Source organism: Anomaloglossus baeobatrachus, chromosome 8, assembly GCF_048569485.1.
Source record: "Anomaloglossus baeobatrachus isolate aAnoBae1 chromosome 8, aAnoBae1.hap1, whole genome shotgun sequence".
Classification (NCBI taxonomy): domain Eukaryota; kingdom Metazoa; phylum Chordata; class Amphibia; order Anura; family Aromobatidae; genus Anomaloglossus; species Anomaloglossus baeobatrachus.
Genome location: NC_134360.1, coordinates 212,718,748 through 212,741,632, shown reverse-complemented (window position 1 = coordinate 212,741,632; position 22,885 = coordinate 212,718,748). Strand labels below are relative to the sequence as shown.

Genomic DNA, 22,885 nt, shown 5'->3' with positions numbered 1-22,885 from the left:
TCGCTACTGCGATATCGTCGGGGTCAAATCGAAAGTGACGTACATCCGGCGCCGGTAACGACGTTGCAACGTGTAAAGCCTAGGAGACAAGATGAACGAGCGTGAAACAGTCAAAAATCGGTGATCTGTGTCACGTCGTTCATTTTCATAATGCCGGTGCGTCCGCAGGTATGATGTTGTTTGTCGTTCCTGCAGCTCCACACATCGCTGTGTGTGAAGCCGCAGGAGCAACAAACATCTCCTTACCAACGCCTGCCGTCCACCGGCAATGCGGAAGGGAGAAGGTGGGCGGGATGTTTGCATCCCGCTCATCTCCGCCCCTCCGCTTCTATTGGCCAACCGATTAGTGACGTCGCGGTGACGCCGAACACACCGCCTCCTTGAAGGAGGGATTCTTCGGCAGTCACAGCGACGTCGCCGACCAGGTAAGTGCGTGTGAAGTTGCCGTACCGATAAAGTTTGCTACAGCAGCTATCACAAGATATCGCATGTGCGAAGGGGGCGGGTACTATCGCGCTCGGCATCGCTATCATCGGCTAGCGATGTCGCAGCGTGCAAAGTACCCCTTATAGTTATGGGCATGTGAAAGAAATGTTTGCAGTAATTCCCCATCACCATCCCAACCTACTGTTTCTTGTTTATGTGATTTTTTTTTAACTTTTTGATTTTTTTTTTACATTTTTCTGTCATTATTGACATAAAAAAATCAAAAAATGTTGCAGTTTTGCACTTGACTGCAGAGCCTCATGGTATGCTGATGTGTCGCCCAGGGCTATGGGCTACTTGATCCCAGGCCATATATATGTAAGGGTGTGCTATTGCCGTTGCCTGGTTCCGTGACCCTGGGGGCACTTTTAAAAATGGGATATATAACAGGGGAGATGAAAGAGTTTATGTCGTGACACCACTTGCGGGTTGCAGCTAAAGACTTGTAGCCGCCGCTGCACAGTTTATGTCCACTGGGACTGGTGGTGATGGCAGCTGGGATGTTGGGCCCTCCGCAAGTAGAACTGAGCCCCAGGGTGTAGATGATGTAGATGATGGGGTGCGGCATGGAAAGGATGGAGACCGCACGATGGGGATGCAGTGCAACTCTGATTTTACTCACAGCAGGTGATGACGCAAGACAGCTGGTTCAGACCACTAGTCCCTGTAGTCCCAGTGCCGGTGTGGTACCCTGATGGCTTCTTTCCCCTGCACCTCTCTGTCGTTTTGTGGAACCCCGTAGCTTGGAGCGCCTGGGAGTCCCCTCCTGTTAGTTGTCAGGCTCTGGTCCGTACGGCGGGCAGTGTGAACCCTGTAGGGTTGGTGCTCTGGTCCGGTCCCTGGCTCAATCGTTACTGCTGGTGCCCCCGGATTCTTGGGTCAGTGAGGTCCGTGAAGGTCCCCTCACTGTGCAGATATTTGTTAGGCAGCTTGGAGTGTTCACCTAACCTAGGGCCCTGTGCCCCGTCGGTGCCTTGGTTCCAGGGGTACCTCATCGTACTCTCCCTGGCAACCATTCTCCTGTACCAGTCAGGTCACTGTTACACGACCCCGTCTGGAGACACGTCCGTCTCCTTCACTTGTCACTTCACACTCCTCTACTGTTTCTCTCCTCCCCCTGGGTTGCTGGTTCGTGGATTGTATTGCCTCCACCTCTAGGTGGCCATCCATTGGGTCCCCAACTAGTCAGTCATCCCTATCTGGGTGAGGGAACTGGGGATGTTATGTGGTTTGATTGGTACCGCTTCCAGGTCCCTGGTGGTAGGACCTGCATCCGTGACAGGATGCAGTACCTAGTAGTTCCCTGAAGGGTTCAGGGGGGCTACACTGACACTTTGTGTTCCATAAGGATCACATTCAGTAGCCATTTCATTACACTTGCAAGCAGAATTATAGTCAAAGGTAACATATATATATATATATATATATATATATATATATATATATAGTCAGGGCCAGAAATATTTGGACAGTGACACAAGTTTTGTTATTTTAGCTGTTTACAAAAACATGTTCAGAAATACAATTATATATATAATATGGGCTGAAATTGCACACTCCCAGCTGCAATATGAGAGTTTTCACATTCAAATCGGAGAAAGGGTTTAGGAATCATAGCTCTGTAATGCATAGCCTCCTCTTTTTCAAGGGACCAAAAGTAATTGGACAAGGGACTCTAAGGGCTGCAATTAACTCTGAAGGCGTCTCCCTCGTTAACCTGTAATCAATGAAGTAGTTAAAAGGTCTGGGGTTGATTACAGGTATGTGGTTTTGCATTTGGAAGCTGTTGCTGTGACCAGACAACATGCGGTCTAAGGAACTCTCAATTGAGGTGAAGCAGAACATCCTGAGGCTGAAAAAAAAGAAAAAATCCATCAGGGAGATAGCAGACATGCTTGGAGTGGCAAAATCAACAGTCGGGTACATTCTGAGAAAAAAGGAATTGACTGGTGAGCTTGGGAACTCAAAAAGGCCTGGGCGTCCACGGATGACAACAGTGGTGGATGATCGCCGCATACTTTCTTTGGTGAAGAAGAACCCGTTCACAACATCAACTGAAGTCCAGAACACTCTCAGTGAAGTAGGTGTATCTGTCTCTAAGTCAACAGTAAAGAGAAGACTCCATGAAAGTAAATACAAAGGGTTCACATCTAGATGCAAACCATTCATCAATTCCAAAAATAGACAGGCCAGAGTTAAATTTGCTGAAAAACACCTCATGAAGCCAGCTCAGTTCTGGAAAAGTATTCTATGGACAGATGAGACAAAGATCAACCTGTACCAGAATGATGGGAAGAAAAAAGTTTGGAGAAGAAAGGGAACGGCACATGATCCAAGGCACACCACATCCTCTGTAAAACATGGTGGAGGCAACGTGATGGCATGGGCATGCATGGCTTTCAATGGCACTGGGTCACTTGTGTTTATTGATGACATAACAGCAGACAAGAGTAGCCGGATGAATTCTGAAGTGTACCGGGATATACTTTCAGCCCAGATTCAGCCAAATGCCGCAAAGTTGATCGGACGGCGCTTCATAGTACAGATGGACAATGACCCCAAGCATACAGCCAAAGCTACCCAGGAGTTCATGAGTGCAAAAAAGTGGAACATTCTGCAATGGCCAAGTCAATCACCAGATCTTAACCCTATTGAGCATGCATTTCACTTGCTCAAATCCAGACTTAAGACGGAAAGACCCACAAACAAGCAAGACCTGAAGGCTGCGGCTGTAAAGGCCTGGCAAAGCATTAAGAAGGAGGAAACCCAGCGTTTGGTGATGTCCATGGGTTCCAGACTTAAGGCAGTGATTGCCTCCAAAGGATTCGCAACAAAATATTGAATATAAAAATATTTTATTTGGGTTTGGTTTATTTGTCCAATTACTTTTGACCTCCTAAAATGTGGAGTGTTTGTAAAGAAATGTGTACAATTCCTACAATTTCTATCAGATATTTTTGTTTATAAAAAAGCAAAAAAAAAAATATCATTACTTACAGCAAGATGGAATTGCAGCTGTATATTGCTCAGGCCAAAAGACTACTACTACTCCAGCAGGATACAGCTAAACCCCCACTAGGTGGAGGCAACACAGGTGCAGGTGGAGCCATTCACACTCACTTCCAAATCCAAATATGGAGGAGGTGATGGCTGGATGGTAAAACTGCACACTGGTGTCTTGCATAGAGCACTGTTCACACTAGCAGACGCATAGTCACAAACCCGCAGCCTACTAGGTGACACCCATACTATTAGATCAGGCGGGCTGCCAAGCCGTACCCCCACTGCGCGCTACGTAGGGACAGAAACTCTGATAGCAAGGCCTAACAAAAAGGGGCCTGGCTGTATCCTGTACAAAAAAGTTTTTGAGGTTTTTTGTTAGCGTTATGGCCATAAGACGTAAGCCTACAACCCTCGTCACGGGAACCTCATGCTTGTAGGTCCCTACACTATATATAATAGTTTCTGTCCCTACGTAGCGCGCAGTGGGGGTACGGCTTGGCAGCCCGCCTGATCTAATAGTATGGATGTCACCTAATAGGCTGCGGGTTTGTGACTATGCGTCTGCTAGTGTGAACAGTGCTCTATGCAAGCCACCAGTGTGCAGTTTTACCATCCAGCCATCACCTCCTCCATATTTGGAAGTGAGTGTGAATGGCTCCACCTGCACCTGTGTTGCCTCCACCTAGTGGGGGTTTAGCTGTATCCTGCTGGAGTAGTAGTAGTCTTTTGGCCTGAGCAATATACAGCTGCAATTCCATCTTGCTGTAAGTTCAGATATTTTTGTTCAAACCTTCAAATTAAACGTTACAATCTGCACTTGAATTCTGTTGTAGAGGTTTCATTTCAAATCCAATGTGGAGGCATGCAGAGCCCAACTCGCGAAAATTGTGTCACTGTCCAAATATTTCTGGACCTAACTGTATATATGTATATATATATATATATATATATATATATATATATATATATATACTGTTTATATGTACGACCATTTATAATAGATTTTGGCCATGGATCACTTTTTGTCCTCCCTGCGCAGTGACCTCTGCAAAGGTCACAGAGCATGCCCACAGAACTCTTTCATAGAAATCAATCAACTTTATAGTTGTCTAGGAACACTTTGTGTCATGATGTTGCTTCTGGATAGCAAGGGACAGGGGGCTCCTATGCTGTCCCTTAAGTTATGGGACCCTAGGTTATCCCTCACCTCTGGATTACTCCTAATGGTGGAGACGCTGGAGTCCTATGCCTTTCTATACTCCTGAGAAATACTACTCTACTACCCCCCTCCCCCAGGGAGGGATGGGGAGGGATGAGATGGTAAAAAGTTAAGGACAGAAAAGGGAAAAACAAAACTCTGACACACTGCATACATACAGGAATAGACAAAGAGAGACTCAGGAGAAAAACAAGAGCAGGAGGGTAGCAGCAAAAAGGCAACAATGGTAAATTTCACAGCCGCACACAGCAACATGTATCACACCAAGTAATATAATGGAAAGAAAAAAAGTTTTGGTACCGTGTTAGCCAGTTGAAAAATGATTGATTGCTCTCAGTGAGAGAAAATTATAATCTTGTAGTTCTGATACCTTTTAATGGCTAACTAAAATAAAATAAATGATGTTACAATGCAAGCTTTCGAGACTTCTCAGGTCCCTTCATCAGGCATGGTATAACAAAATAGCTGAAGAAACACAAATATATACACTAACAGAGCAGAGGCATGGTATAATAAAAGGACATTTAAATAAACAAACACTGAGCTGAGATACTCTTTAAGTATAGTATGGATCACCACGCCCCTAGACTAACTAGGATAAACTATAGCTGGCATAGGTGGAAGGATCCAGCCAGCATATATAGGAGGGGAGCAGATGTGATTGGCTTCGACACAGCAGGTGATCAAGGAGACTAACCAACAGACTAGCAGAGCTTAACTTCTGCTAGTCTGCCTCTGAGTTAGTACTCAGCAGGTTGACGCCTGAGTCTGCCTGTACATATCACAGACACCAGAAAAGTTATCAGGCGGAGTGTCAGAATCTGTAGTTTGAACATAACCTGATGCTGCCATGACAGTTGGGGATGTTTGTGAAAATCTCCTTGTGACACTTTGTAAACAGCTTTCTGGCAACAGACTCCACTTTCAAAGAAGAATTTACCAAAGCAGAGTAGCCATTTTACTGTCCCATAGAAGCACACATTGTTGGTAATAAAATAATAATATTAAGAATACCAAACCTTAAATTAGAGTTGAGCAAATCCCCTAAGATTAAACTTACATCTAATAAATTTGGTTTGATTCAAGAGGATAAAAATAATAAACTCTTATACTCATCTTTTCTCGGCCCTCCCTATACCAGTCCCACCACCGATGCTCCATGTTCTAGTCCTAAAATCTTTGCCTTTTTGGTCTCCTGCCAACATTGACTAAAACAGGTTTTATACGTTGCGACAGCGATGTCGTTCTTGCGCACAAGCGATCGTACACGCCCAGCGATATTGGTTGATCGCACCTGAATTGTTTATTAGCGGTTACACGAAACGAGCGCAGTGGCAAAAATCCCGACAGGCAAATGCTGTCAATGTCTGCAGCGATGTTCTTTCTATGTCATGGTTGTTTCGAAGGCGTCACACGAGTCACGCTTCAAAAGAAATAGTCTGTGTCCGAGGCGTCCATGTGAGGCACAACGGGCGGGCGATGATGCCGATCGCATACGCGATATTGTTCGACGTGCAAGGGGTGTCACACGGAGCGATTATGCATGTGCACTGAGCGATGAACCATTTGTCGCAGGATCAACATGCAATATTATGGAAATGAACGACGTGACAATGAGGTACGATATCGCACGTATTTGCACTCGTTGATCGTCATGCATAAGCATCACATGCTGCGATGTCGCTACCGGCGCCGGATGTGCGTCACCACCGACGTGACCCCGACGATATATCGATAGCGATGTTGCAGCGTGTAAAGCACGCTTAAGTCCCATTTGGTCATATAGATTACAAGGCACAGAGGACTCCATGAGAGAAGAAGAAAGTAGAGCAACCAATATGCGGACTGGGTGGTGAGCGGTGGTAGTGGGAAAGGTATAAGGAATGCCAAGGAGAAGGGATTGTAAAAGTGACTGCCTTTTGTCTTCAAAACTGTATCAATTGTTCTAGGTACACAGAAATACAAAAAGATGTTAGTAATTTAATTTCCAAATACAATTTTAATATTTTAAAGTTCTTTATAAACTGAGAGGCTCCAGAGGGGAAAGTTTGTGCGTTTTACAGGGAACTAAACAGTTGACACATGCTGCCCGAACAACCAACAGCATGATTTAGACACTAGGTATATAATTTCAGCCAAGTATGTTTTTACTCTGAAGCACTGCAAAATTACAGAATAAATGAAGAATGTGAAAGTCATCCGGGGACCAAGTCTATTGGGTGACTTGTATAGGAGGCCGGTCACAGGAGGCTTCTCAATGCCCGGCTTCTCTTGAGTGAAAGGTCCCTCCTGGTGTGTATAGGTGGTTCGGACAGCATATATCATCTGAGAGCTTGTCTTTCTTGGTTTATTCTACTTAATATTTTATTTTATAAAAAAAATAAAACTAAGAAAAAAGAGTCTTTCAGTTTGCCAAGTAGCAAATATACCCACACAAGCCATATTGTGAAAATATATAAATATTTATTATAAAGGCTGTAAGGGAAAACAATACATAGGCATACATATATATACACAAACATAGGACCAAGGGAATTGGTGCTGGAGGGGAAACCCCACGTGTCCCAAGCATTCATTCAGGAGAACAGGTCTCTACTGAGTAGCGGCAGACATACCATAATAAAGTGACATCAGGCAGAAAAAGCTCAAGGAGAGTAAGAATGGCCAAGAAAGGCCAATGCAGTTGTTAGCCAAAGCCGAGCAAAACCTACCAGAAGGATATGATGCCGAGGGCCAGGGTAACACATTTTTAGATTATTATAAATCTGTCATTAAAAAAAAGCCAATATAGCAGGAAATTATTAAATGTTTCATGAGTTTTTCACTTTATACATTCTTAAATGAGTTGTCCAATACTAGGACAAGCCCTTTTGATTTCCCCGGGTAAAATAAAAAAGCCTACACTCACCTCTGCATCCAGCGTGGTTCCAGTGGTGCCGGGGCTCATGCTGTCAGAGCTCACGTGGTGTTGTGACGTCATGCGAGCCCCGAATCCAATCAGTGCTGGCTTCTGTCTGCCCGCCTTCAGACACAGGAGCAGTCAACAGGAAGTGGGTGGCAGCCGCCGGGTCACTTCCTGTTTATTAACTCATTTGTCCAAAGGTGGGGAGATAGAAGCAATCGCTGACTGGACACGGGGCTCGCATAATGTCAGGTAAGCCCCGACACCGCGATTACCAACACCACTGGAACTGCGGTGGCATGGGAGGGGAGTGTAGGCTTTTTATTTTAAAACCTGGGTGAAGCGTGGAATCAGAAGGGGTTGTCCTAGTAGTGGACAACCCCTTTAATTTAAAAAAAAATGTAGCTAATGACTATGTAAGATGCATGGACATGCCCGAAAAGTCAACATGCATCAATGTGCGGCTGTCTGGAATGTCCAATTTGTGACTCTTCACCTTTAACCTGTCACGGTCGTCTCCCTTTGACATACTCAAGCTCAGAGTCTATTATCATCTGAGACTCTTCACATTAAATGTGTTTTTTTCCCTTTTGGCATGCATGGGGTTAATGTCGGTTTTCTTGCTAGCATCAAGCTCATTACCCCTGCTCAGGTGATTACCAATCACAACCTGGATAAATACCCTCTTCCTCCAGCAGAGGGTGCCGGTTATTCAGAACTCATTCTGGTGCTTGGCCTTGAGCTGGAAGGAGGTTTTTGCTGCCACTGCTGTCATCTTCAGCTGTTTGGTGTGGCTGTATCCAATTGTTTTGTTAACTTCCCCTAACCTTATTAACCCCCTATATGCCTCCCTGTAGTTCCCCTGGTGTTTGTTTTTGGGGTGTATGAGTTTTGTTGTCCCCCCTCTCTGAGTTGTTTGTCAGTGGGGTTTTGTGACTACTGTCCCAGCCCGACCCTTGGGTAGTAGGTGTGGAGGATGTTACATTAGGGTCTTGGACAGGAGATAGGGACACGCAGGGGACCAAGACATCCCTACCATCGAGTGTACCTCTTGTTTGAGGGTCAGCTCAGGGTCCTATCTAGTCTGAGGGCCAGCTTAGAGGTCTCTATCCAGTTACATCACAGTCATCAGCATGACAGTACCAGTAAAATAAAAATGTTTTTCTCACCGTTTAATTTATTAGCACAAAATTCCATTAACTTTTTTTGGAGGGGGGATCCAACCTTAGAATGCCATGTAAAACAGATCACATTGCATCCTTTATTTAACAAAATAAGCCATTTACTTACCAGATATCTGATTTATTCCCTTGCCTACTCCAGTATTCCATGTCACAGTTTTGTATTTCCTTGTCATTTTTCACTGTCTGCTACAAAATGCGCCATCACCGAATGCCGCCCAGGAGAAGACCCGAGGGACTCAAACCTCTCTTCGCGAACTGAACTCTAAACTGTTTCTGTGCATTGCACCCATGTAATGTTAAGAGCACGACAAGCCTGTTACAACCTTTCTCTTACTTGACGTGAACAGTCCGGGGACGCCATGAATAGCGCGATACTCATTGGCCTCCTCCTGTGCAGTAATCGTCAGTGATCTTATGAGCGGTAACAGACAGTGGCAGAGGAGCACTTAGGCTATTGATGTCCTCCTGTGTCTTACCAAACCACCAGGAACGCAGCATGGCTTCACTTTACCCTCTCATCTTGTTGGATGTCATTAGCTTTTTCGAAATCTATATTAAAGCTTCCAGTAAGATGAGCTATTTCCTATCCGGGGTGGCATGGAGAAGTACTTTAGGGAAAAATACAGAGGTGAGGTGACGCCGAGTTTGGAAGAAGAAGGGGGCTTAAAGTGCTCCGTGGGTTGCATGCTCTTGATGTTGTCTTTCTTGAGTGCCGTAGAGGACACTAAATTATAATGTGCAGCAAATGGATCAATTTTCTTCACTCTCATTCCACTTGTGTGAGTAAAGGCATAGCGGTATCTTGACTACGCGGCACCAAGGGCACATAGGCAATTGAACGTGGATCATTGTCAATTTTTATTAACTCCATCAATACCATCCTTCTCTCCGGCATATTTTCCTCATTACATTTTTCCTGATTTAATTCCGCCAACACAAGAAGATCTCTTCCCCGCTGCCTTCCTTGCCTATCTCCCCCCCCAGCTCTTCTCTTTCTCTCCCTACTATATTATTATACAGGAACAACCTCTATTTTAGCTATAATTTTCATTTGCGATGAAAGCGGCCCAGACTATCCGGCCATTACTGCTGACAGCACAGAAACCTATTTTGTAGGAAGAATATAATTATGGAAACATTATATTGGTGTAAACAATTTTTAAATATCCACTTATCATAGAGCGGGAGCCGGTTTCAGCACCACCCTCGTTGGACAGCTCCGGCACTCACAAACCCGTTTAATGGCAATCTTTTACTATTTCTTCCACGCAATTAAATGATATCTTATTTTTAATTAAACTACCAAAACGACTTGGGATTTGGAGCTTAATGCACTAAAAATAGCTTTGTCTGAACATAAACCATGCCAAACCCTATCAGATCACTGCTTCTGCAGATTTCGGCTGCTGCTCACTGCAGGGTCAGATGTGGACTCCTAAATCTGATCCAATTTGCAGATCAGCAATGTTTATTGTGTCATTCATCTCAAAGGAAGAAAGAAAACAAAAGAAAACAAGCCTTGACGACTCTCTAATGTAGTTTTGATAAAATCACTGTTTAATCAGAAGAAGATTATCATTACAGGACTACTTGGCATCCTGCCAGGTAGTCCAGCATATTCATGAGCTCGATATAACTGCTGGATCTTCATAAGAGAAGGTAGAATCATGGCATATGCTGTTCTTCAAAATCTCACTCCAGTCCCTGAATGGAATAAGATGTCTGGCATAGCGCACAGAGGCACATGACACTTATCAGATACTCCAGATTCATGAAAAGGAGGGCACCTCTTCATGAATCAAATTCGTCTGACTCCACCACACCCCCTCATCAAGACTGGTGAGAAATTCCCCTTTCTTAATGAATTGGAACCAATGACTTTCATTAAATTTTCAGTATGATAAGGTGGACACATTTTAACTCCATCGAAATCTAAATTGTCGTATTTATAGCTATGGTTTTTTGTCTTTATCTGTCGGGTGCTGTTTATGCTACATGTGTCTGTGTAAGCCCCCCTTCACACGTCCGTGAAAATCACGCATGTGTTTCACGGACGTGTCAAAGGTGCGTGTTCCCCTCTGTGTGCCGTGTTTATAGCACTACGTGTGTTCGTGTGTTATACGTAATAACACACAGAGAACGGATAGTCCCGCCTTACCTGATTCTTCCGGAGCTATCTGTGGTGCTGAATGACAGTCACCGGCACTGGCCACGCCCCGCTGACGCTGCTTCCGGCCCCCAGTGAAGATGATGTGTTGTTCAAATTCACTGGGGGATGGATGCAGGTGACAGCCGCGGCAGAGACTGCAGGACTCGTGGAGGTGAGTATTTTTTTTTTATTTTTAAAATTACACGTGTGTTTCTCCGGCGCGTGTCACGTGGCCCCGCATCCACACTACTGCCGGAGAAATACGGACATGCATCCGTGCGGAGCACACGGGCTCACGTGTGCTCCACACGGAGGCACGGGCCAATGGCTGCACAAGTGCATGCACATAAACCCATTGATTTTAATGGTTTTACGTGTGCCCGTTTCTCCGGTACATGCGGGCACGGACCTAGCACGTACCGGAGACACGTGCGTGTGAAGGGGGCCTAAGAATGTATTAAATCTGTACTATAAGAAAAAAATGTAGACCTTAAAGGGGTTGTCTCTTCTTAAATGAGTAAAATTGCAAAATGCTTTGAAAAACAACATTCTCAATCTTATTTATTCTCATTGTCAAGGATACTGGCCATTGTGGTGGCTGGTCACATAGGTAAGGCAAAGAGTGCAATATTTGTAAGCTCATTTCTATACAGCTCGTAAGCATTGCTGTGCGGCTGGTTGGATTTGGTAGCTTAAAGGCCGCTTTACACACTGCGACATCGCTAGTGATCGCACCCGCCTCCATCATTTGTGCGTCACTGGCAAATCGCTGCCCGTGGCGAACAACATTGCTAGGACGCGTCATACGTACTTACCTTCCTAGCGACGTCGCTGTGGCCAGCGAACAACTTCTTTTTTAAAGGGGAGGTTCGTGCGGCGTCACAGCGACGTCACACAGAAGGCCACCAATAGAAGCGGAGGGGCGGAGACCAGCCGCATTAACGACACGCCCACCTCGTTGCCGGAGGACGCAGGAAGGCTGTTGTTCGTCATTCCCGGGGTGTCACACATAGCATTGCTCCCAGTAGCCAGTTTCCTACTCCCGACTGATGAGGGGCATATACCCCGAAACAGCTGTCTGTGGATGGATACCATGTTTTGGTATAGGCGGTTTCGTTGACTGGAGACTGCCCTTCCGGTGGTTGTTCCTTCCCGGTGAAAGACCTGGCTAGTTTCCTGCCAGCGTTGAGAAACATGTGATAGTGTGTCCACGGCATTCTTGTCTTACACGTAGCGATGTGTGCTGCCTCAGGAACGATGAACAACCTGCGTCCAGAACGAGCAACGATCTTTTGAAAATGAACGATGTGTCAACGATCAACGATTAGGTGAGTATTTCTGATCGTTAGCACTCGTTCGTAGGTGTCACACCTAACAACGTCGCTAACGAGGCCAGATGTGCGTCATGAATTCCGTGACCCCGACTATCGTTAGATATGTCGTTGCGTGTAAAGCGGCCTTTAGTGCCCCTTCTGTCCTCCAATGCTACAGACGGAGGGCAAAGTTGGAGAGCACACAGTTGGGACAAGTGAATCAGCCATGCTTCTTGTTTGAGCTGTCAATCTTCAAGCAAGAGGTAAGGAGACAAAGCAGACGATGCAACAACCCCTTTAGGCTATGTGCGCACTTACCGGATTTTTCGCGGATTTTGCCGCGGATTTGCTGCATGTTTCGCTGCAGAAAATGTTCATAACATCTCTGCAGTGAATCACCAGCAAATCCTATGGAGAAAAAAAATCCTGTGCGCACTGGGCGGAATTTGACAGCTGCATGTTTTGCTGCGGGAATCCCGCAGCAAAAACAAGTGCATGTCACTTCTTTTCCGCACGTCGCTGCGGGATTTCACTCCATTGACTCAATGTTAATCATGAAATCCCGCAGGGAATAACGCAGGCAGCAAATTCTGTGCGGTTCACTGCGTTTTCCTGCGTTATTCCCTGCGGTATTTCGCGGTTTACCTCCGGTAATGTGCATCACTTGCTTGCGGTTTTGCAGGGAAGTGATGTCATTACAGGAACAGGAAGTCGTGCAGAGTAAACACACACACACATCACAGACACAGAAAACATCACACACATAGAACACATAGACACAGACACATAGAACACACATAGAAAGAAAACGGAAATATAGAAAAAAAAGAACGTGGGCTCCGCTGTATATTCACCGTCCAGCCGAGGTAAGCACACAGCGGCGGCCCGGTATTCTCAGGCTGGGGAGGGAGAGGGGCAGGGGTAATGTCCCCCGCCTCACTCCCCCTCCCGCAGCCGAGAATATCAGCCGCAGCTGCCCCGGCACTGTCGTATGCATTATGCGGCACTGCCGGCGTGTCCTCGGCTCTTCTTGCCACCGTGTAGCAGTGGTGACAAGGTAATACAAGGGGTTAATGGTGATGGGGGACCACCGCCATTAACCCCAGGCTTGATCATGGCAGCGTCTATGTGACAGCTGACATGATCAACCCGTAAGTAAAGTGAAAAAACACAGACACCGAAAAATCCTTTATTTTAAATAAAACCAACAAGCCTCGTTCACCATTTTATTAACCCCCCCCGCACCAAAGCTCCGGCGTAATCCACACAGCTCCGGCTCCAGCGTCCTGCACTGCTGACATCCAGCCGCGACTGTCACAGACACAGGCTGAATGCAGCAGACAGCAGAGGTAATTACCGGTCATTTCCCACGGCCGGTAATGTGAACTCACTGCCGACCGTGGGAAATGCAGCGATCTGTCATCTATCTATCTATCCCTCTCTCTGTCTGTCTATCTATCTATCCCTCTATCTATTCTTCTGTCTATCTACTATCAGAATTAAATGTATTTTTTTTTTTTCTTCAATGTGCTTTATTGCATTGAATGCAATAAAGCACATCCCAACCCGCACGCGGCAAAACCGCGGCAAACCGCGGCAAACCGCATGCGGTTTTCGGGTGCGGTTTCCCGCGGTTTTTTACCGCGGGTGCGGTAATCTTTGAGAGGATGCGGAATTTTCTCAAGAAAATTCCATTTCCCAGTGCGCTAAGGCTGCGTTCACATGCAGAGGACAATGCTATGGCTTAGCTGCTGCTTTTCTTTTGCATTGTTTTCTGTGTTATTCTTTAATCTTGCAGGGAAACCCGGGCCACACAGTTTTCTAGGGGATATAGTGAGTTTTGGAGGTACTTCAGCTACTGTATTTGATTACAAGATTAAAGGGGTTGTCCACTACTAGGACAACCTGTACTCATTCCCCATGTTTGTCCTCATTACAATAAAAAAGTGTATACTCCCCTCCTGTGCCGGTGCCGTTCCAGCAATGTCAGCACTCATGTTTCCGGAGCTCTCGTGAGACTGTGACGTCATGCGAGCCCTGTACACAATCACCGCCCGCTTCTCTCCCCTCGCCTTCAGACATATGAGTAACTAACAGGAACTGAGTGGCCTGCAGCAGTTCTCACTTCCTTTTGATTACTCATAAGACCAAAAGTAAGGACAATGAAGCTGGCGGTGATTGGACGTGGGGTTCGCATGAAGTCATAATGTCACATGAACCCTGCACACAATCACTGCCTATTTCACTGTCCTCGCCTTTGGACATATGAGTAATTATCAGGAATTGAGCGGACTGCAGCAGTTCTCACTTTCCGTTGATTACTCATAAGTCCGAAGGTGGAGGGAGAGAAGCCAGCGGTGATTGTGTGCGGGACTCGCATGACGTCATAACCTCATGATAGCTCCATGAACATGAGCGTCGGCCCTGCTGGGGTGATAGCAGCATGGGAGGTTAGCATAAGCTATTTTATTTTGATGGGGCCAAACATGGAATGAGAGGGGGTTGTGTACTGCCCCGCGGGCTCGGCTGCGACCGCCGAGCCGCTCGGATCTGTGCTCGTACAGTGGGTGGTGGCTCGAGCCTCTCACGGACCCGGGGGTCACGTCGCTCTGCAAGGGAGTTAGCGCTACACGCAGGGACTTAACGGGGTGGTTACACGGCCGGTGCCGCGATGATTTGGTTTGGGATGTAAGTTCGTGACGCCAACCACGGGTTGTTGTGAATAGATGGACACCACCGCTGCCTTTAACTAGGCCTCCCGGGGACGGTGTTTAGCAGCTTGGTGTTGACCCCTCCGTGGGTAGGGGAGTGATGGTCCCGGGGGCCCGAGGGAGGTGCTGAAGCGTAGGAGCGGTTGCGGGCGTACGCTGGTGCGGTGCAGCGCGGTGAGCGGCCCGAAGGCACTCATGTACTCACTATGACACAATACACTGGAGTCTCTGGTAAACCAAACGGGGTGATGAACGGGGCCCGCAGCTGGCTGCATCTTCTCCCGGAATAGGTTGGTGGTTTCCGCCTTTCTCCTGCACCTCTTTGTATGGATGTTTTGACTCCTATGCCTAAGCAACGGTAGTCCCCAACTTGTATATGCCGTAGGAGCCCGTTTGCCCACAGACACTGGCTCTTTGGGTCTCTATTCCTTGGCGGTGGCTTTACCCTGTATGGTTGGGCTGTTGTCTTCTAACGGGTCTTGTATGGGATTGGTCCTAAAGTCCAGTCCGCAATCAGTTGATTTGACTCGGCCCTGTCAGTTCAGGGCTTTGTACTGGGTCTGAGTACCCCTCCTGGTGCTCCGGTTTCCAATCGGTTCCCCGGTTCGGTACCGGCTGGCCACCGCCTGACCCCGGTCCCTACGGTTCCACCGGCTGTAATCCCAGCTCCTGCAGTCGGCCACCACTGTCTGCCTCCTTGCCAAAGGTGACTGGGCTCCGACCCAGCCACCGGGGTAGTCTGTTGGCAGGACTGGACACAGGTCTGCCCTTGAACTTGACTTCTCTCTCTCAGCACTACCACTCAACTCTGAACTTGTTTGTCTTTTCCCGCCTCCAGGCCTGTGAACTTATTGGTGGGCGGGGCCAACTGCCTGGCCCCACTCCCCGGTGTGGACATCAAGCCTGGAGGGTGGTGACAAGGGTTTCTGGGTTGGCTGCTTTCACCTAGTCGGGGAGGGTGTGTGTGTGTGACTACCTGGGACGACCTGACTAGTCCAGGGAGTCACAGTTGTCCAAGTAGTAGACAACTCCTTTAAAGAGAACCTGTCATCAGATTTGGCGACTATAAGCTGCAGCCACCACCAGTGAGATTTTATATACAGCATTCCAGAATACTGTATATAAGAACCTAGACCGCTCTGTGTAATGTAAAAAACACTTTTATAACACCCACCTAGGGGGCGGTCCAGTCCGATGGGTGTCACTGGCACCTCCTCTCTGCTGTGATGACCGTCCTTCTTCGTAGGCCCATGTGCATGATGCATCCTATGTCATCCACCCAGGCCTGCATTTCAGTCCTGCACAGGCGCACTTCTCTCTCCCTGCTGAGGGCAAATCAAAGTGCTATAATGTGCAGGCATGAAGAAAGGGTAAAAATCGCTCGTGCATGCACACTACAATAATATGATCTGCCTTTAGCAGGGCAGATCTAATGGGTACTTTACACGCTGCAATATCGGTACCGATATCGCTAGCGAGAGTACCCGCCCCAGTTGGTTGTGCGTCACGGGCAAATCGCTGCCCGTGGCGCACAACATCGCTAACACCCGTAAAACGGACTTATCTTCCCTGCGACGTCGCTCTGGCCGGCAATCCGCCTCCTTTCTAAGAGGGCGGTTCGTGCGGCGTCACAACGACGTCACACGGCAGCCATCCAATAGCAGAGGAGGGGCGGAGATGAGCGGCCGGAACATGCTGCCCACCTCGTTCCTTCCTCATTGCCGGTGGATGCAGGTAAGGAGATGTTTGTCGTTTCTGCGGTGTCACACACAGCAATGTGTGATGCCGCAGGAACGACGAACAACATCGTACCTGCAGCAGCAACGATATTAAGGAAATGAACGACGTGTCAACGAGCAACGATTTTTCACGTTTTTGCGCTCGTTGATCGTCGCTCACTGGTGTCACATGCTGCGATGTCGCTAATGGCACCGGATCGTTAGCCATGTTGCAGCGTGTAAAGCACCCTTTAGTGTGCCTGTGCAGGACCTCAATGCCAACCTGTATGGATGACGTAGGATCATGCACACGGGTCTGTGAACGAGGACGGCCATTGCAACAGAAAGGAGGTGCCAGACCGGATCGCCCCGCAGGTGAGTATTATAAAAGTGTTTTTTTTTACATTCTACACAGCGGCCTGGGCTTTTATATACAGTATTCTAGAATTCTGTATATAAGAGCTCGGCGGTGATGGCTGCAGTTTATAGTCACCAAATCTGGTGACAGGTTCCCTTTAAGGAATAATGCAATGAAGCACAGGGCAGCTGCAGTTAAAAATTGCAGCATGCCTGCTGCTTGTGAACACAGTCTTAGCAAAAGCTGCTGTTTGGTAAGGGCAGACACAGCTGAACTAAATTGTCATATTTATGGAAAGGTTAAATTATTTGCAGTCAATTTGCATCACTACGCACATGAAGAAGTTAACAAGATTGGATATTTTTTTCCGCAGGGTATATAAACAGGAGCTAATATCTTGTTTTCCTGCACACAGCTGCCTTTGTCCTGTTAGCGGCACTCCGGAAAGATATACTTTTTTTTTCCAAAATTGATTTTTAGGAGTGCCTGCCTAAACTTGCATTTTCATTTTAAAGAGAAGGGAATGAAATATAATGTACGGTAGCGGAATGTGAAATGTGCTGCTATAATGTAAGCGGCGTCTCTCCTTGCAGATGTACCATAAAATTCTCCCATTGTTAATTTAATGTAAACACCCACTAGATAGCGGATGGAGAATTGTTTGGCTATTCCAGAGAGCTAATTTAACATCTAATACACAAATAAAGTGAGATGATAATGTTTCGCGTACAAGCAGACTTTACTTGATCTTCTATTATTCAGTTTCATTCTATCCGGATATCAAAAGATTTCCGCATACCCATATTATGCAAAACATGATTTTAAGCATTCGGTTATTGTGTTTGTCCTCTTTGTCTCTACCTAGGCTGTTTGCATTGGATTTATTTCTTTCTTAATGTAATTCTTCTTCATATCTTTCTTTTTTTTTTTCTTTCTCCACATTGTAATAGGGTGGAATGATTGCTCTCCTGCTGTGTATCCTGTGCCTTCTCCTTATTTTATACACTAGACGACGTTGGTGCAAGAGAAGACGAGCACCCCAACCACAGAAGAGCGCAAGTGCGGAAGCGGCCAATGAGATCCACTACATCCCTTCAGTGCTCATTGGAGGTAGTCATGGACGAGAGAGTCTTCGCAACGCACGAGGACAGTCTACTCATCCGGGTGGTACTCTTGGAATCCGTGAAACCCCTATCCTCGATGGCTATGAATATGATGTCACTGAGCTTCGTCATCATCTCCAACGAGAGTGCATGAACGGTGGGGAAGATTTTGGAAGCCAAGTGTCCCGTACACTGGACTCCCTTCATGGATGCAATGACAAGAACACCATGGACCTCACTCCTGGTTTGTTTTCAATGAAAAGAACCATTATAAGAAGCCACAAGCCAACAAATCTCTTGAGATCTCTTGAGATTTGATTGCTTGTTTTTGTGCCCATATTTAATTATTGTATTTTTCAGTTTATAAGATGCACCGGATTATAGGGTGCACCCCAAATTTAGAAAAAAAAAAAGGCAGCAGAATGGGGTCCATCTTACAATTCAGTGGTGTCTTACCAGGGGCTGGCAGCGAAGGTGGAGTAGGGGTCATATGAGGCATTGCCAGTGGTGGAGCAAAAAATTGGCGGTGCGGCAGGTGTCCCAGATGCTCGCTGCAGGCACTGTGAGATAGGCAACATTCAGAAACTGTCAGTGGTGTGAGCTTCAAAGAAATGGTACCCGTAGTTTGCGCGTGCGCAGGTTGAGCTATCGGCTCGATGACAAACAGAGATCTCATTTGTGTATGCATCACCTCCGGGTGCGATATTCCTTAAACCTATTGCTAAGAGGTCAATGGGCCGGAGACAGTGTGTGCGCAAAGGAGATCTTGATCCGAGAGTTCCATTTGCAGGCGCCAACTCTGGGGGCCATTATTTGAAGCCCGCAACACAGCAGCACACAGTGCCCGCAATCCCAGCAAGCCACTGCAGCACAGCACCCACAGCACAGCCACCGCAGCACAGTGCCTAAAACCCCAGCATGGCACCCGCAGCGTTACCCCTGCCTCCTGCTACCCCTCTCCACCACCCCCTGGTAAGCTACATTTGGATTATAGGAAAAGTGCATCTTATAATCTGAAAAATATGGTATCTTGATTATAGATGTGTCCTTCTTTACTTTGCCTCATAACTAGAGATGAGCAAATCTTTTGAAATTCGAATTTATCAAATTTGATGAAATTCTCCTCCAAATTTTATTCTTGGCAATCACTTTGCAGTGAGTAGCAAGTACTCAAATTGTTCTGAAAAGATATGTATAACACTCTGAAGTCTCCTAGGGTTGTATTCAATTTCTTTCAAGCTCTTTGATGCAAACACATCCTTTATAATCTCAAAGTGACTTCTGCATATATGGCTATGGGTCACCGGATGGTCACTGTTCTTCAGTGCCATGCTATCACACACTAATTATAATGTTTCAATATTCCATGGCTTTCTCTCCCTATCTCTATTGCTACATTGTAACAGTTTTTCACAATCCAGATTCACCCTAGAAATGACTGCTTGATTCCCTGCCTTGGCTTTTATACATTCTACAACATCCCCTCCAGATTGGTTGTGCTATATCATGTGATGTAAAAGCTGCAAATCATTTTGGGAAAGGCTGCCTAGCTATGGCCATGGGGTCATTTTAGCCTTTTCTGCTTGATACAACTTTTACAATGTGTAAAATGGCAATGGTCATTTTAGATGAAGCCCAAATTGTTAGAATCCACCTAGGTTCAGTGAATTTCTAAAAATTTGATGCAAAATTGATTTGCTCATCTCTACTCTCTGCAAATCCTGAGTTAATTGTCACTGGATGACCAGCCTAAAAAAAACAACATAATTTTACAAAATGGCTTATATTATATGTGTGTCAACCCAAATTTTGTGATGTAGATTGCAGGGTTTTTCCTATATTTCTTGACAATCTAATGAATTTAATTGAAGTTCTTAATGAAATTTGGTTAAAGGTAACGGTAGACACATCTGTATGTCCAATAAGTTAATTCTATTCACAATAGGAAAAGCAGCTAGACTCCAGTAGTATATTAAATCATTGTCATAAGCAGATCTTTATATTTAATTGTAATATACTTCACTATTTAAAGGGAACCGGTCACCAGATTTGGGGCCTATAAGCTGCGGCCACCACCAGTGAGCTCTTATATGCAGCATTCTAACATGCTGTATATAAGAGCCCAGGCCGCTGTGTAGAACATAAAAAACACTTTATAATACTCACCTGGGGGCGGCCCGGTGCAGACTGGTCGAATGGCCATCTCTGTTCTCCGGGACCGGCACCTCCTCTTTCGGCCTCCTTCTTCTGAAGCCTGGGTGCAGGATGCGTCATATGTCATGCATTCAGGCCGGTATTGAGGTTCTGCGCAGGCGCACTACAATACTTTGATCTGACCTTAGTAGGGCAGATCAATGTGCGCTTGTGCGGGATCTCAATGCCAGTGAGTGTGGATGACGTAGGATGCGTCAGGCACGCCGGCTTCAGAAGAAGGAGAACAAAGATGGCTGAAAGAGGAGGCGGTGGTCCCAGAGATCTGAGACACCCATTTGACCAGACTGCACCGGAGTGACCTTCTAGGTGAGTGAAGTGTTTTTTATGTTTTACACAGCGGCCTAGGCTCTTATATACAGCATGTTAGAATGCTGTATATAAGAGCCCACTGGTGGTGACCGCAGCTTATAGGCCCCAAATCTGGTGACAGGTTCCCTTTAATTTAGCACCATTCCCAAGTCATAGATTATTGAGTCCTTCAGCCGATGGTTTGATGGTTTGATGATGTGCCGTGAGCCTAAGATATGAGACCAGGAATGGCTTCAGCTATGGGAGGTCAGTGACCCCTGTAGGTTTTCCTTCCCTTTTTAACGAGCTGGTAGTATTCACACAAGAACATGGTTCCATGGTCACAAAAGGGAAGTTTATTGAAACTGCATAAAATTCTGACAACAAAAATGTCAAAGAAACAAAGCCTTTCTCCAGCATCAGGGAACAAAAGTAAACAGTCCACAACAGACATAGGTATACTCACCCATACAGATAAGTGCCCAGTACATAAGTGTCCAGCAGATGAATGTCCAGCTCTCACTTCTGGATCACCAGTGTCAGGATTTCTCTCAAATGTAGTTCGGGCTCCACACCAAGGGCCAGTATGATCCACATTTGCTGGTTTCTTCCCAGCTTCAAAACAGCTCAATCTTTGGACCAACTCTGTCTTCTGATCGCTTGGGCTACATACAGTGACGTCACTGTGTTGCTGCATATAGTGAAAATCACAGTCTCCTTTGAAGAACCCAGCCACAGGCAGGTTTCAAAACAGTGGTTTTATCACAAGCACGGAGGTCTTCAGCAGACCCCCTGCTGTCATAGCAAGCCATCAGCGACCCTTGATCTTGTCATGGACACGCCAATGGCCATTGAAATTGGCGCACCCTCATGACAGAGCATTTTAAATTCTGTTGTCAGAGTTTGACAGTAGGATTTAACAGGTTAACAATAACAAGTGTAACAGGTTAAGGATTGTTAGACGCATGTCCTGGCCGTAAGGGGTACTTTGCACGCTGCAACATCGCTAGCCAATTGTAGCGATGCCGAGCACGATAGTCCCCGCCCCCGCCACAGATGCGATATTTTGTGATAGCTGCCGTAGCGAATATTATTGCTACGGCAGCTTCACACGCACTTACCTGCCCTGCGACGTCGCTCTGGCCGGCGACCCGCCTCCTTCCTAAGGAGGCGGGTCATGCAGCGTCACAGCGACGTCCCACAGCATGCGGCCAATAGAAGCGGAGGGGCGGAGATGAGCGGGACGTAAGCATCCAACCCACCTCCTTCCTTCCGCATAGCCGGTGGAGGCAGGAAAGGAGATGTTCCTCGCTCCTGCGATGTTACACACAGCGATGTGTGCTGCCGCAGGAACGAGGAACAACATCGTACTTGTCGCTGCAGCGAAATTATGGAAATGACCGACACTACACAGATCACCGATTTTCGACGCTTTTGCAATCGTTTATCGGTGCTTCTAGGCTTTACATGTTGCGACGTCGTTACCGATGCCGGATGTGCGTCACTTTCGATTTGACCCCGACGAGATCGCAGTAGAGATGTCGCAACGTGCAAAGTAGCCCTAATACACAGCCATTACCTGATGACTAGCACCATACATTATGGCATATGTCATGAAGGAGTTAATATAGACTACCAGAAGCTCATACATTCTACACACACACACAAACACACACATATATATACAGTATATATATATATATATACACTGTATACTGTCACGGTCGTCTTTGTGAGATTAGTAACAGGCTCGGGTCATTTTTTATCATCTGAAGCCTTACACAATAAACGTATGTTTTTTTGGGGGGGGCGGTCGCAGAGTTAATGTCAGTTCTACTTGCCTGCAACAAGCTCATTAACTCTGCCCAGTTAATTTCTCTGATGACTACTTCCGGTCTGGATAAAAGCCCTCTGCTCCCATCAGAGAATGCTAGCTATTCAGTTCATTCTGGAGCTAGGCCTGGAGCTATGAGGAGGTGCTTTCTGTTGCTTAGATGTGTGTGAAGATAGCATGTCTTGTTACTTTCTTCTTTCTGTGGTACCCCTCCCTGTACACCTTTTGTTGTCCCCCTATTGTTGATTATAAAGCCTGTTTTACACAGGACGACCGATCGTGCGATTTCACGATTGATCGTACCCGCCCCACGTCGTTTGTGCGTCACGGGCAGTTCATTGCCCGTGGCGCACAAACTCGTTAACCCCCGTCATACGTACTTACCTCCCGGGCGCTGTTGCTG

General features: G+C 46.5%; 1 protein-coding gene across 6 annotated transcripts in view; it reads left to right on the top strand.

The window, feature by feature from the left end:
* ASTN1 (astrotactin 1) overlaps positions 1-22,885 on the top strand; it is a 704,518-nt gene that overhangs the window by 388,228 nt on the left and 293,405 nt on the right. For all 6 annotated transcript variants that reach the window (XM_075320156.1, XM_075320155.1, XM_075320159.1 and 3 more), the window contains one exon: positions 17,994-18,390. In XM_075320156.1, coding sequence (XP_075176271.1) covers positions 17,994-18,390 — 397 coding nt within the window. The remainder of the gene's footprint in view (positions 1-17,993; positions 18,391-22,885) is intronic.